Here is a 14,822-nt window from a genome sequence, read left to right as displayed (position 1 = left end):
ATATACACACACACACACACACACACACACACACACACACACACACACACACACACACACACACACGAAGAGTCCCACCATTCTCCTTGATTTACCAAACACTGGTAAATCTAAAATGTATTTTTGTACACATTGGTCAAATTTGACCTACAATAGCCTCAGCACACAAACTTTACACTAGGCCTGTCTAAAAGAATGCCACTTTAAACATTTTCAATTTTTTGCACTTCAGCAAACTTTGGGAAAAGGCAGCAAACTTCAGGGTGAAAGGATGACATTTAGGGTATATTTATTGCAGCAGGGTTATTCATCAAAATGTGTGACATTCACTTTGAGATTTCACCATTAAAAATATGTATTTTTAATGGTATATTTTTAATGGTGATCTGTATATGTAATCGCTCATTTAGACCAGAATTAAAACATAAATTTCATTTGCCACAACAATCAGAAAACAAATGGTGTCATTCTAAATTATGCATGAACTACGACATTCAGGGTGCAAACAAAATCAGAACAAGATGTGAATTGTTGTTTAGTGTGAACAAAGATGAACTTTCTATTCGTGTGCATTTTGTGAATCAAACCTCATTGAGACAAGTATATTAAAACAACAGTTGAACAAACCACCACCAATAAACCATAAGTTAACAATACTACATTGATTAATAGTTATGTATAAAAAGTGCCCACAGACATCTGATTTTAGCAGCATTATTGGCATATATTGCCAAATGGGGCGTGGGGGACAAATTAACAATCACACTTCTAAATCTATAAATATCATAGGTATTGTAAAAGGGCGTGTAGCACAGTAGCAGCAGTGACAACTCCCCCTTGACAGTTGACACAGACAGAAAAATAAATACTTTTTGCAAAACTCAATTTAAAAAGGCACCTTAGGCTTGGCTAAATGGTGCCATCAGTTGCGGCTGTCCCCCCAGGTGGGGGTACAACAAACGCTTTGGAGGCGTGAGCAAACTGAAAGCAGGAAAACGTTGCGCTCACAAGGAATACGAGTAGTGTACCATCAATGCTACATGGAAAATAACCGCATCATATTTCTGTATGTGTGGCCTGGTTGGGCCACCTTGCAGGTAGGGAAGGGGCTTGCTGTGTCATCAAAGTGGGTGGGCCAAGGCGGGCTTAGGCTGGACACACTAGGGGAGAAGCATTTACTCAGCATCGGGATCCTGCTCTTGCCCATGCCGCCCGGCAACGGTGAAGTCAGCGCATCTTTGATGCTAGGGCTGAGATAGGCGGTGGCCTTTCGTGGTTGCTGTGAAGGTGAAGATATGCTCCCCATGCTCTGGACTTTGGTGTGCCACAGGGTGGGGGAGGCCACTGGGATAGATACTTTATTTATCACATGAGGGAAATTAAACTGTCACAGAAGCAATATTCACACATGCAAATGATATAGAAAACAGTGAAAAATTAGATTTGAAAAACAGTACCAACTGAGTCACAGTATACAGTATATAGATATTAAACAGTGTATAGCACACATGTTAATCTGTATAATATCTATTATACATGTGCACTGTATAAGATAAAAGAATGGCACAGAGTCGGGAATTTGATCAAAATCCCAGACGAGCTGATAACTTACTGGAGGGTTGCAGGAGAGTCGAGCAGCTTGGAGAATCAAAGCTCTGGCTAGTACGAAGTAAATAAGCGATGGGAACACTGTGAGCTCGGGAAAGGTTGGGCAAGCTGCGCTGCATCTTTTCTGAGAAAAACCAAAAAAAAAAAAAAAAAAAAAAAAGAGAACAACTCATCCAAAATATGTAACATATGAGAGTTCTGGCAACACATCGTACTACGATGACCACATAAGCCAGGAAAAATTCTCGGTGAGTTTAACATGCGGCACTGAGCTTAACACGCGAACTGAATTTGACCCTATCAAAACCTTTGAATGCATGTGTGTCACTGTAAAAAAAAATAAAAAACCTCTGTGACTCTGCATTCTGTCATGATCGAAGCTCAGAGGCCACCTCTCCCTGCTTGAAACCACACAATGGCAAATATTGTTGATCAATTGATAGGTGTCTTTCTTGCAAGTGAAGGTCACAGCCAACGCTGCATTTGGGAATGATGTCTTTAAGCACGACATAAAGCGCCTTTAACATTTCCCAGCACTTGCGGGCGGATGAATCTAATCTCATCAAACTGGGATCGGAAATGCACTGTAGACGGCGCTTTAAGCACACTTCAAGAGGCTTAGAATGTTATTATTAAGTGATAGGAGCATAAGAGCGGGTCACTCAGTGGGCACAATTGCTCACCTGCTCCTGGTCTGAAAGGCACTTGCAATCGGCCTGCAAAGGGGTGAGGTGGGGCGGAGGGATGTATAGACAGGAAGCTGCTGCTTTGCCAGTCTTGGGCGCTGGAGAAGGTGTGGTCGCGCAGCATTGGGCAGAGGCGGCGCGCCGGCGGGCCGCAGTCCTCGCCGGCCGCCTCGTCTTCCTCCTCTGGGCCGGGGCGGGCGCTGAGCGTGAGGGTGTCGCTCTGGCTGCGCCGGTTGGCCTGGGAGGTTGAAGCGCTGGCATAATCCCGCCTGAGTTCTGGGGAAGCAAGTAATGAGGGATGGCATGCCAAACAACTGCATGCACACGCACCAGAGGTAGGAATAAGTCACAAACAGTGGGGCCAATAAGTATTGGGCTACATAAGTTCACCAGTTTAAAGAGATAAGAGAGATTTGTAATAGTTTTCATGGGGACACATCAAGCATGAGAGACAGATTGTAAAAAAATAATTCAGCAAATCACACTGCATGATTTTTAAATAATTTATTTGTGAAAATGGGTGTCCAATAAGTATTGGGCCGCTAGAAAACAAACAACACTTCTGTCCCTCACAGACCAGTTACTTGCTCTTTAAGAAGTTATTCTGGCCTGCACTCGGTAATAGTACGAATGGCATCTGTTTGCACTGATTAGATGCATAAGAGACTCCTGCACACACCTTCAAACTGTCAGACTCCAGTCTTCAACATAACCAAGACCAGACACCTTCACAAAGACACCAGAGACCAAATTGTACAACTGCACAAAGCTCGGATGAGTCACACTGCAATTGGTAACCAACTTTGTGAGAAAAGATCAACAGTCGGAAACATTACTAGAAAATGGAAGTATAACCTCACTGATAACCTCCCTCGGAGTGGGGCTCCATGCAAGATCTCACCTTGTGGGGTTCAAATGATCCTGAGAACAGTAAGGAATCAGCCCAGAACTGCACAGCAGGACCCGGTCAATGATTTGAAGACAGCTAGGATAATCGTCACAAAGATGACAATAAGTAACTCACTTCGTTGACATGAGATGAAATCTTGCATTACCCGAAAGGTTCCCCTACCATGTAAAAATCATGTTAAAGGCCCATCTGAAATTGTGAAATGTGATTTTGTGGATTTTCTTTTTTTTTACTTTATGTCTCTCATGCTTGATGTGTACCTATGATGAAAATTGCAAACCTCTCTTATCTTTCTAAATGGGGGAAACTTGTAAATTTTTAAGTTGCCCAATACTTATTGCCTCCACTGTAGGCGGAAGTCCTTAGTCAGGCTGAAAGGTTCAAGTCTCCTAACCCAGAAAATAAGTGAGAAGCATTGACCAAGTCCCAAGGTTCTGCCGCAAAAATAAAGTCAAGTCCAGTACTAAAATCAGTGACTTAAGTCTGACTCGAGTCAAGTGACAAGAGTTCCTACCTCAGAAACACGCACACACACGCACACACACACACGCACACACACGCACACACACACACACACGCACACGCACACACACACACACACACACACACACACACACACACACACACACACACAATCACCTGGTGGGGTTAATGAAGCTAGAGTAGCGATGAGCTCTGAGGTCTACAGTTAGTGGGGACGGGGCGTGATGGTGATTAGACATCAATCACAGAAATTAAAAAAAAAAAAAAAATCAAATTGCTGGTGAATTTGAGTTTGGACCTACTCTCCTCCTGCAGCCGCGCAATCACTTGCACGTCTGTCAGATCCTGCAGTTTGTAGCCATGAGGGACCAAGTCATCCTCGTCCACGATGACGTCACGGTCAACTTGTGGCAGAAGGCTACGGCGCCGCTGGCTGCTTCCTGGCAAGCGGTGGTGGGATGTAAAAATGCAGCAGAGGCTCACTGCTCTTTCGGGGCATGAAGTGAAAAAGTGGACTTACCACGGGTCGGGTGGGGGATGAATGTGGGAGTCCTTGCCCTCCCACTGGGGTTCTGAGAATGAGGGCGAGAGGACGCTCAGGAAACATGAAAACAAAATGAACACATTTTTTGAAAACAAGTGGAGAAATTCAACTTTTTTCTTCCCCAAGCATAACTTTTGTTGTCGTGTGAATTCTGTGTGGGTACCGTGCATCTCAGGCGACTGGGGACTGGAGCAAGTTGTTCTGGATGTGCCAATGGGGGACACGACAGCAACTCTGCTTACAGCGGGTGGGGTGGAGGTGGGCCGTGGGCTGTAAAGTAATTTACGCCAGCATGACGCTGAAAATATTGAAAGGAAAGGATAGCTTCAGAATGAGGACAACCCATTTCGAAGCGGTTGAAAGAGAGCAGACAAAGATTAGTCCAGTGACTCTCTAAATTGAGTTGTGCTTGACTTACGGCAATTTCAATACATTTGCCAAGACCCAAATGTTTTTAAAAAATAGCAGTTAAATGTTTAACTTCTGTGCAATCCTTTTCACCCAATCATTAAGAACATTTTTTTATATTCCTGCATTTAAGTCCAGTGTCAAACTGCAGATAATGTAACACAGACTTGCGGTACCATATTATGAAATATATTTAAAAAATAAAACTTGTCTTGCTTTGGATGAACACTTGGTCCTACTGCACTCATGTACATTAATATTGGTGGTAGTTGGAGAGCTAAGTATTTCTTTGGTGGTTCTTGGTCTAAAAGGTTTAACTACTAGTTGAATAGACTATTGATGTGACAACGCTTCTTTGAAAGGAGCTGGGCACTGGGCCATTAGCTCATCCGCACTGCCTGTCACCGGCGTCCTGAACAAACAGAAGACCATTGTCTCAAAATGAAGCCTAGATAGGCCGGTTACGCCTGGAAAGAAAGTGGACAAGCACATGTGGACACAACAAGATGGCCGACATCGGGAGCCAAGGTTGTAAAGGTGTGGAAAATAATTAAGTGAAAATTCAGGGTACTTTAATGGAAAGGCACCACATTCAAGCACAAACAAACATTTGTTTTTAAGATAAGCAGACTCCTATACAAGATAAATAGCTCCCCTTGCCCACAAGGGAGGGCATTACTGTACCTTGATGGCTCCATTTTGTTACCCACTGCACTCAAGCGGCGGTGAGAAACTTGTAAGTCAAGGTACTATTATACTTGCATGCAGTCTAATGTTGTTTTAGTTGGTAATATGATGAACTACGGAATAAACTGCATTCGAGTTCCTTGAACCACTATTCAATTTGAAAATTCCTGTTAATTCCAATGCAAAATTTTAACCTTATAACTGTTTTGCACACTTCTAGTTAGAACACGTTGCAATAGCAAAAAATAATAATTGTAACCAAGTCTATCTCACACCTATCTCCAGTTGGAGGCGCATGTCATGCTTTGCTAGCTTCCATTCAGGAGCCTCCAGAATGTGTCGGCACCACTGCAAAGGTGTTAAATAGTTCTCACAGTTCTTCTTATTGGTTTTGGGTGGCACATACAACCTGTAAAGACACAAAGACTGTCAACCAAAAAGTGTGTGATCACAGAGTTAACGTGTTTCAATCTGATTTTTTTTTTTAATCAGAAACATCTTGGCTAATCCAGGATAGGGTGAGGTTTGTAAAGCTCACGCTGAATAAAAATAGCAATATTGTCAAATTTAGCTCCAATGTTTACAGAAAAAGTGATTTTGAGAGTCACTGTTTACACATTTACAAACAATGTCATGTTCGAGCGATATTTAATAGTTAAATCTAAACATTGAATGTTACAACTAAATGTTCAGTATGAATTCAAATATATTTAAAACATCAACTATAAATGTCCAAACGGACCCTTGAATGTTACTGGCATAGACGGACCAACAAAGACGAATTCGCAGTAAACAAATCATTTTTCGAAACAAGTGAATAAATATAATTTCCCACTTCACTCATGATACACTCCAAGACAGACTTCATAATCATCCAATTATTGATTCCGAGGAGTTTTCTGCTGGGACAGCTTGGATTCTGGGGTTGACCCAGGGTGGCGTTATGTTTGCTTCCAAATGTACAAATAGGAGCAGGACGAATTGATATAAAAAGCACGTGAAATTTGTTTGAATGTAATTAAAACAACAACACGTACACACTCACCAAGTTTCATGATCAGAAAATCCAATCAGTTCCAAGTCCAAAAGTTCTACCTCGTCCAGAACTAACGGTTCGTATTGGTCCTGCTGCTGCAAATACTGGACACGGTGTTCAGGTGGTCCTGGCGAGCCCAGCTGACATGAAGGTGGCGTGCAAGCCCTGTGACCCCGGGCCCGGGTAGGAGACCGCCGCTTATTGTGAAGCTCCAGCCTAAGGATGAGCTCCCGCAGCCTCCTCAACTGCTGCTCGCCGTTCACAAGGTTCTGCTTGAGGCCCACGTTGGCGGCGTTCGCAACAACAGTCTCCATCTGATCTCCACGTGTGACTAGACAACCGTGAGCCGATACTTGTATGCACTTGTAGTCAATTTAAGATGTTTCTCCGCCCACTTTAAACTCCACCCTGCCGTCTCTGAAGATTAACTGCCGCTGTTTGTATTTCAATACTAGTTATTTTGTTATTTTTTATAAATTTGTAACTTTCATGTCAAGAAATCTCATTTAATTCCTAATTACAGCAAAACTTCACTGTTGTTTGTGACTGATAAAAATTAAAAGCACATTGGATTGTTGTGCGTTTGTCGCCATCTTGTGGTTACATAACATCGTCACAAGCACTATTTTAACACCGGCTCAATAAACCCCACGAGCTGCACAACGTTCACATAATTTTTCATCACCAACACCATGAAACCTTGAAATTGATTGTGTGGTATGCCTTTAAGAAAACGTTGGTTTTAAGTAGATGAGCAGATCATTATTCATGTCCAATTTGTACAGGAATTCAGGTAATTCCAGAGGGCTCACATTGATTTTTTTTCCCAACTATATAAATGTAATGCTCGGTAAAGTTACAAATCAGTGGTCAAATTTGACTATTGCAATTGCAAATGTAAATTCCACACCAAAAGTCTCATGTTGACACAGGCTTCACCATGGAGCTCAAGCTGAATCATTTTTCGGTGACACAAGAGATGTAATCATGTTTTTTTTTTTTTTTTAAATGATGAGCACGAATTTACGAATGAATATAATACAACTTGTTCAGTCGTTCTGGACAGAAGCGCCTCGTGGCTGAGTACCAAATGTGGCATCCACGATAAAGTTTTCTGAATCGGAGACAATCTCAGTTCCATTTGTTGAGTATCCACATGTAAAGAGGTGTCATTATTGCATGAGCTCTGGTGGGATCATCCTCAGCGTTTCTTCCAGGTGAATTTCTTCCTGGCGCCTTCCTGACCCGGCTTCTTCCTCTCCCTCACTCTGGGATCAGGAGTCAGAAGACCAGCTGGCAAATAAAGGGAAAAAAAAGAACTCCAACATTTGACAGCTACACTCTGAGGTGGCAAAAAGCAGCTGGCTGGCATGCCCACCTTGCCTCATGGTCTCCGCATCTCTCTCAGAGAGAAAGCTGCACAGGGCCCGAGAGATGGCAAGTCGCAGTGCCCCCGCCTGGCTGGACCGCCCACCACCGCTCACAGTGCTCTCCACGTCAAAGCGTCCCAGCATGCCCATAAACTGGAGCGGGAACATTAGCTGTTCTCTGTGCACACAAAACCAAAAGACGATAAACGTGAGGAGGAGTCAACACAATCATATGCAATGACGTGAAACATTCCCAGAATGTTTAAATTCCTGGTGGAGCATGTGAGGCTGCTGACACGGACCCTTTCAACTGTGTAATTCATTCACAACAAGGAGATAAAGACACAGTGAGCAGTGAGAGCAGAAACTGTTTAAGAAAAAAAAAAAAGCACTCGCCAACCTGTCTTGTAGCACAGAGAAGTACTGGGTGTAGTTCTGCCCATTAATGTTGACACTTCCAGAGCCGCCATCTCTCAGAACCACGGAGGCGTTTGATGTCTTTCTTCGTCCTGAGAGTCAATACAAAGACTGTCACATTTTATCACATGACAGCGCAACAGGAGTGAGAAAAAAAAAAAAGTCTGCATCTACCTTGGGAGGTGATAAAAGCCATGCCCTTTTCATCCTTCTCCAAGGATGGGACAGTCCGCTTCATGGACTGAGATTCGAGTCGTTGGCGATAACTGAGAACAAACTGCTCCTCCATGGCGCAGTACGGCAGAGACAGCAGCCGCTCCATGAGCTGGAGAAAGCGAGTGTACTGAAATGATAAAAACCAGCCGGGCATCACACAGGTGCTTTGGGGTCTCTTGTGTTCTGATGCCATTTTTAATATTCCCCGTCCACCCAGATGTATAGGGTTAAAAAAATATATATATAGTTTTGTGTGTTGAAAAAAAAACAACCAGCCTTTCAGTGTTTATGTGCTCAGGACAATGCAAAGAAAAAAAAGTGTTACTTTGGTGCTATCTTGTGGTATTTTGGTACTTTTAGCTTGAATTGGCAGATGGTGTTTTTTCACCTGCATTTGTGATATTCTGTTGGGTCTTTGAACGCCCCATGTGCACAGTAAAAGTAAAACTTTTGCTCCTGTCCCGAAGTTTCTCCCCAATAGACTGTGAGGTGTACTTTGCCATCACATTTTGCCTTGAGTCCCTTACATCAATTACACCAGTCAACAACAATTTAAATCAAAGACGCCTGTGCCCCTCAAAGTAATTTTGATGCTGTTAAAAACACGTGTTTACTTTTTTCCAACACATCAGGTTTTTAAGGTATTTTCATGATTTGTTTGACGGAGAAAAGGCTTGCGCAACACATATCAATCAATCAAACTTTATATTTTACCGTGTGTTGAAACTTATAGCTATGACATTTCAGAAAAAGAAATTTGACCTGTTACTGAATCTCAAGCTTAATTTATGAATATTATTAAATATTACACATTGTATTATTGCTATGTTATTATCATTATTATTATTATTATTATTATTATTATGAAAACCTGATGTGATCAAGAAAAAAAACAAGGGCATGTTAAGAATTAGTGCAAGAAAATAAATGTGGAAAAGTTTATTTGCATCGCTGATTTAAAAAAATTGAGTAAAAACGTGTTGACCGATGTGAACGGTTAATTAAGTGACTTAAAAGGTGTGTGTTGTTGTGGACTATAGGCCAATAAACTAAAAATGCTGTGTTTGTTTGGAATCACTTACATCTTGAAGAGAAATGGGCTCGACCAGCAGCTCCTCCAGCTCCTCCTTCAGGAGCCACCTGCTTGTGCTGAGGCCGCTAATGAGAGGTAGATAGTGCTATTAGAATCAGGACGACGCACCTCCTGAGTCCTCAAACGCAATTTGTGCACCCACATCCCCTTGACATCCTGGGAGAAGAGTCCTTTGGCTCGTAGACGATCCTGATGCTTCTCGACGTCGAGGATTTTACTCTGTGTGTCCTAAAAACATTCAGGGACGTAAACACACTCAGGCTAAGGGAGTTTTTAAAGTCTTGTCTGTCAATTTATAAATGATTATGACCTGCAAGACAATTCACACCATTTTTTGCCGCTTATATTCACAGATAATGCACAATTACCGAGTGAACTGTGATTATATCACACTACAGTTATGTCACCATCTAGACCTCCACAACTAATCAAATTAATTGTTTCAATGCCATGTAACAAATAGCACAGGTGAAGACATGTTCATCTTCAGACAACAAACGAGTTCAGACTATGCAGCACTCCATTTTGTCTCCATTTGTACTTAACACATTTCAGAATTTTGCATCGTTTTGTTGACTAACCAATTAAAAAAAAAATTGGGGGGGGGGGGGTAAGGTAAGCCTGTTCAGGATTTCTCAAGGGGACTAATGGACCATATGCACGGCAGCACATTAAAAGCAAAGGTGCAGCGGCTTATGTGTTTCCGGTCTTGGCCTGTTTCAAGCTACCAAGACGCCCTCTGAAGGAAACATAACCCCATTCTTTAAATGTGTGTGAATGTGGCTTTGTGTAAGAGGTACTTTGTCTCCGTCCCGCTCGTACATACAGACCTGCATGTATAGTGAAACAATGACCAGTTCATGAAATCAGATACAGTACTTCACCGACACTGGCATTATTGGGAAAATTACAAAAATAATACGTCAATTAGAGTAACTTGGCATCATTCCAGGAGACAGTAAGTATATTTTGAAGAGTTTGATGCCGTCAATGTTATGGCTATGCATTCGCCAAGTGACCGGATGTTATCACGCCGTCGTACCCCAAACGCAGAATTGGTGCGTGTATACAGTCGATTGGCATAAACGTGACCTATGACAAACTTACGTGCATCAAGGTGTAGTAAGCCTGTTTTCCCGTATAAAACAGGAAGTGGAATGGCCGTCCGTCCATCCCCCATTGGACAGCTGCCAAAAGAGAAAAGACAACGTTAGATCCAGAGAGCACCCAGGAAAAAAAAACAAAAAAAAAAAACAAGAAGGTCAACATTATGTACCTCGCTGCTTTGGGAAGATTTCCTCCGGATGCTGATGAAGAAAGGACAATGTAACGTGCCAAAAAGGAGATTTTGAAAAAGATGAACCTTCATGCATGAACATCTACATATGTTCAGTCACTCTCTTTACCTTCATGAGGGGTCGTGCCTTCTTCTCAAACAAGCCAGAGGGGAAGAGGTAGGCGATGCTCCTCTTTAGAAGAAAATGAAAAAGGCAGGTAATTACAATGAGGACAGCTGAGAATAACAGAGGTCGTGGTAACAGATGGTGTTGAGAGTAGGGGAGGCTAAACTACAAGCTACCCAGTGGTTCAAGGAAAGGTGAGCTTGTGGGGCAACGTGGACAGCAAGCAGAACTCGGACAGTATGTCCAACAATTCACCCAAAGTTCAGCAAGTGTGCATGCGCGCACACTGATCGGCCAACAGATGCTCTTTTCTGCTTTTTGGCTACATGGATGAGCGAACAGGTGGTGTGCGGGCGGATTGTTGAGATTTCAGCTTGTTAACGGGGGAAGAGAAAGAACGGCTCATGGGGGCGCAAGCGTGCCCGAGATGCAAAGAAAGGTCGCCAAAAGCGAGAGGTTACCAGATAAAAAGTGGGAAAAGGCAACAACAGATGAAGTCACACCTGTGTCCCCTCCACAATATGGCAGCGATTCCCAAAAGAGCACAAGCTGAACAATTGAGGCGCACCACGTGGCATCGGGGGTTCAGACCAGAAAAGAGTCGTCGGCGTCACACAAGATGACTACAATGAGCGCCATTCTTTCACCGTCACACCTGAAGACGTTGGACACTGTTTCTTTCAACTATGAAAATCTTAGAAAAATCTTTGAGTCTCAGTTTTGCTGTGCAATGTGTTCTAATGAGGCGCAAAATGCAAATTTCAACTCGCAAGCGTCGATCAAACACTGCTTCATTCGTGCCTTGTACTTGGACATGAACTGTGTGCAAAAGGTTGGAGAGCTGCTGATCTAAACCATAAATCTATTCAAATTGATGTTCAAACGTGCCCCAAAGCTTCAATTCTTACATCTATGTCCTCTTGAGTGAAATTGTCAGGGTCCTCTCCCATCATGTTGGCCAGGTGCCGCTTGCCGATATTGAATTCCTCCACCTGCTTCTCGATAAACTCCATCGTGAACTTTTCGGGGCCAGCAGCAGCCAGGTTCTTCCTGTGCATGACGGCACTTGTACATATCTGTCTCCTGACTACCTAGAGGAGGAAAAGACAACAAGAACAAACGGAGGTTAAGTTTTACAATGTTCTCACAGAATTACTGAAGTGTGTGGGGGGGGGGGGGCTGTAGAAGCACAATGTTCTCACAGAAATGTTGAACTGGTAAGAAGATGTAGAAGCACCCTGCTCAAGACAAAATGAGGATTTAGGTTGATTAATATGATTGATAAGAACACACACAAAGCAAATTAAGATGACTATACTTCAGTGAACGTTTTACAAAGTCCATCAACCATCCATTTTTAACACCACTCATCCTGTGTAGGGTAACAGGGGGGTGCTGGAGCCTATCCCAGCTGACTTGGGCGCAAGGTCGACCACACCCTGAACTGGTCGCCAGTCAGTCGCAGGGCACATGTAGAGAACAACCATTCACACCTACATCGTCACCGAGTGGAAACCGATCCCACGCTGCCCACAAACAAGTCAGGTCAGTGTACCACTACACCATTAGTGACCTCGTTTAAAGAATTAACTTACGACAAAATCAGATTTCCGAATCGGCGCAATGCATCATGGTATACTGTACATTTGATTTTTACCAGTGATCGTCGTGTTATACACTCCTTTTCGATATGCATCGCGGGAAGTATCACAACACCGGGGATAACTTCTGCTCACTTAACATTCGAGCAGCATTGCAAAATGGCACACTCATTATCTCGGACGGGACTTCAGGAGGGATGTCAAACACTGCAACTGTGTCAGGAGCAAGAAGATGCTAGCTCAAGGGCATCACCGCTCTATTCTTGTCTCTGTTTTAATTTGCCCAAGTGGGGGAAATATTCCTTACAAAACAGACTCACCTGTGATGAGACTCCATATATACTTGAACAGGATGTTCCATATTTTGTGAGAAAATAGCCGAGTGTTCGCGTACACGGCGCCGCCATGATGGCTGGCTAAAAACGACGTCATAGCGGAAGTTATCATGTCGTGACCTAGGAAAAGATACGTCAGCGTGACGTGCCTTAAGACGACCACACTGGTGGGGGCAATGTTCTCATCAAATGCAGTCAGTGCCTTCAAAATCCCACAAATTACTGCATCTGATGTTTTTATTTTATACCAACATTAAGTCGTGATATTATGAAAAAATGGTTTTAATTTTGGATACATCCACCAGTAACCATGATCCCTCCCAGAGCGTTACAGTTGCTGAACAATAAAATCGATCCTGGCGTCCAAGTCGTACCTCCGCTGGTCAGGCTCTCACCAGCCTATTCAAATGTCTCTCAGCGATCCTGACTCCTTGCACTGCCAAGCTTTTCATGATGTCCTTGTTACTCATCCCAAACGTAAAATACAAGTTGATCACGCCTTCCTTGTCCATTATGTAGCTTTTCTTCGACCTTTCAACTTTGGAAAAAGGTGCATTCGATGTTCTTCGAGTGAGCCACAAGAAGCTGCGACTACGTAATGCACAAACACTTATTTTGTGCGCATTTTCTTACCATTTTGTGCACGAAATAGTAGTTCATTCCCAAAACTAGTTGCCCGTGCGTACGTAATCGTTACAGCGGGCGCACAAAGTATTATTATTATAGTTATTGATTATTATTGTTATTATATTGGTATATTTTTGTTTGTTTGTTTTCAAATGTCTTGCTTACGTTTTGAGAGACCCCACACAAGGGCAGGCAATTTATTAGTCAACATTCATTCATTTTCCGAACCGCTTTATCCTCACTAGGGTCGCCGGGGGTTGCTGGAGCCCATCCCAGCTGTCTTCGGGCAGTAGGCGGGGGACACTCTGAATCGGTTGCCAGCCAATCGCAGGGCACACAGAGACGAACAACCATCCACGCCCACACTCACACCCAGGGACAATTTAGAGCAGGGCTGTCCAACCTTTTTTGTCCCAAGGACTAATTTTTAAGGAGCCAACCTCCGGAGATCTACCAGTCCAGTGTCAACATCCGCCCCCCCCCCCCCCACACACACACACACACATACATTCACTAAACATAACACTAAAAGTCCCAGGGCCAAGCCATTTGGGTTTCCTACATAGAACCAAATATTAACCAAACAGAAAAAAACAGCTACGAAACAGGGAGATCTCTGTTTGCACTACATGCTCTCCAGGTTGAGCGGATGTTGATCTGGCTTTGATCCCAGTGTCATTTTGCAATCTCAGAATCTCATCCTCAAGAGTAGGGCTTTCACAGTCGAAAAGTGATTTGACTTTGGCGGCAATGTCACCACTGTCAATATTTGCACCAAATGGACAACACATATAGCTGACTATAGGCTCGATGGATGCAAAGTCAGTAAAACGCCTCTCAAACTCTGACGAGATGCTCTGAACATGCTCCTCATAACGTGCACTGTCAAGCTGTGTCACAATTTTCCCATGACGTTCTGCTTGCATGTGAGGGAAGTTGCACAGGTTACCAAGACACAGCTGGTTGGACATCAGCTTTAGCTTGCTTTTAAATGTGCTCACTGAATTCATCATGTTGACTACATCTTTACCCTTACCCCGCAGCTCTAAATCCAATTCATTGAGCTGGCCAGTGAGATCAGTGAGGAAAGATAAATCTAAAAGCCACTGTTTTGTCCTGCTAACAAATCCCATGAAAGCATTAAAAATATCCTCACCCCCGGTGTGTACTTTTAATGGCAAAATGGTGAGTAGCTCTTCATTGGTACTTGATCGGTGGAAAATTGTAGTTCTTGGATCGTTTCCTCTCAGCCAGGGTTGGTCAACCAGTAAGAGACAAAAGCAATTTTTTTTACTGTGTTACTGCAAAGAGCCACATACACATGGGCATCCCGTCCTCGCGCGCACGCGCAAGCACGCACAAGCGCGCGCGCGCACACACACACACACACACACACAC

At 43.3% G+C, this 14,822-nt stretch overlaps 2 protein-coding genes across 5 annotated transcripts; both read right to left on the bottom strand.

The window, feature by feature from the left end:
• Nucleotides 1–397: 397 nt before the first annotated feature.
• LOC109507259 (SLAIN motif-containing protein 1-like) lies at nt 398–6,978 on the bottom strand. Of its 4 annotated transcripts, none has more exons than XM_019856570.1 (8): nt 6,372–6,978; nt 5,602–5,735; nt 4,395–4,529; nt 4,208–4,282; nt 3,990–4,127; nt 2,292–2,570; nt 1,613–1,732; nt 398–1,344 (listed from the first exon to the last, which is right to left on the bottom strand). In XM_019856570.1, the coding sequence occupies exons 1-8, from the start codon at nt 6,674–6,676 to the stop codon at nt 1,037–1,039; spliced, it is 1,494 nt and encodes a 497-aa protein (XP_019712129.1). In that variant the 5' UTR covers nt 6,677–6,978; the 3' UTR covers nt 398–1,036. The 4 variants fall into 4 exon arrangements, with proteins under 4 accessions (XP_019712129.1, XP_019712130.1, XP_019712131.1 ...); XM_019856571.1 differs by having other exon boundaries at nt 398–1,314; XM_019856572.1 differs by having other exon boundaries at nt 1,125–1,344; nt 2,292–2,608.
• A 209-nt stretch (nt 6,979–7,187) lies between these two features.
• On the bottom strand, nt 7,188–12,904 carry mrps9 (mitochondrial ribosomal protein S9). Its single transcript, XM_019856574.1, has 11 exons — nt 12,783–12,904; nt 11,770–11,952; nt 10,865–10,927; nt 10,735–10,765; nt 10,566–10,645; nt 9,601–9,686; nt 9,448–9,523; nt 8,324–8,492; nt 8,133–8,241; nt 7,741–7,910; nt 7,188–7,655 (listed from the first exon to the last, which is right to left on the bottom strand). The coding sequence occupies exons 1-11, from the start codon at nt 12,867–12,869 to the stop codon at nt 7,564–7,566; spliced, it is 1,146 nt and encodes a 381-aa protein (XP_019712133.1). The 5' UTR covers nt 12,870–12,904; the 3' UTR covers nt 7,188–7,563.
• Nucleotides 12,905–14,822: the final 1,918 nt, after the last annotated feature.

The sequence above is a fragment of the Hippocampus comes genome, unplaced genomic scaffold (genome assembly GCF_001891065.2).
Source record: "Hippocampus comes isolate QL1 unplaced genomic scaffold, H_comes_QL1_v1.1 scaffold283, whole genome shotgun sequence".
Taxonomy (NCBI): domain Eukaryota; kingdom Metazoa; phylum Chordata; class Actinopteri; order Syngnathiformes; family Syngnathidae; genus Hippocampus; species Hippocampus comes.
This window is presented reverse-complemented; position numbering and strand designations above follow the sequence as displayed.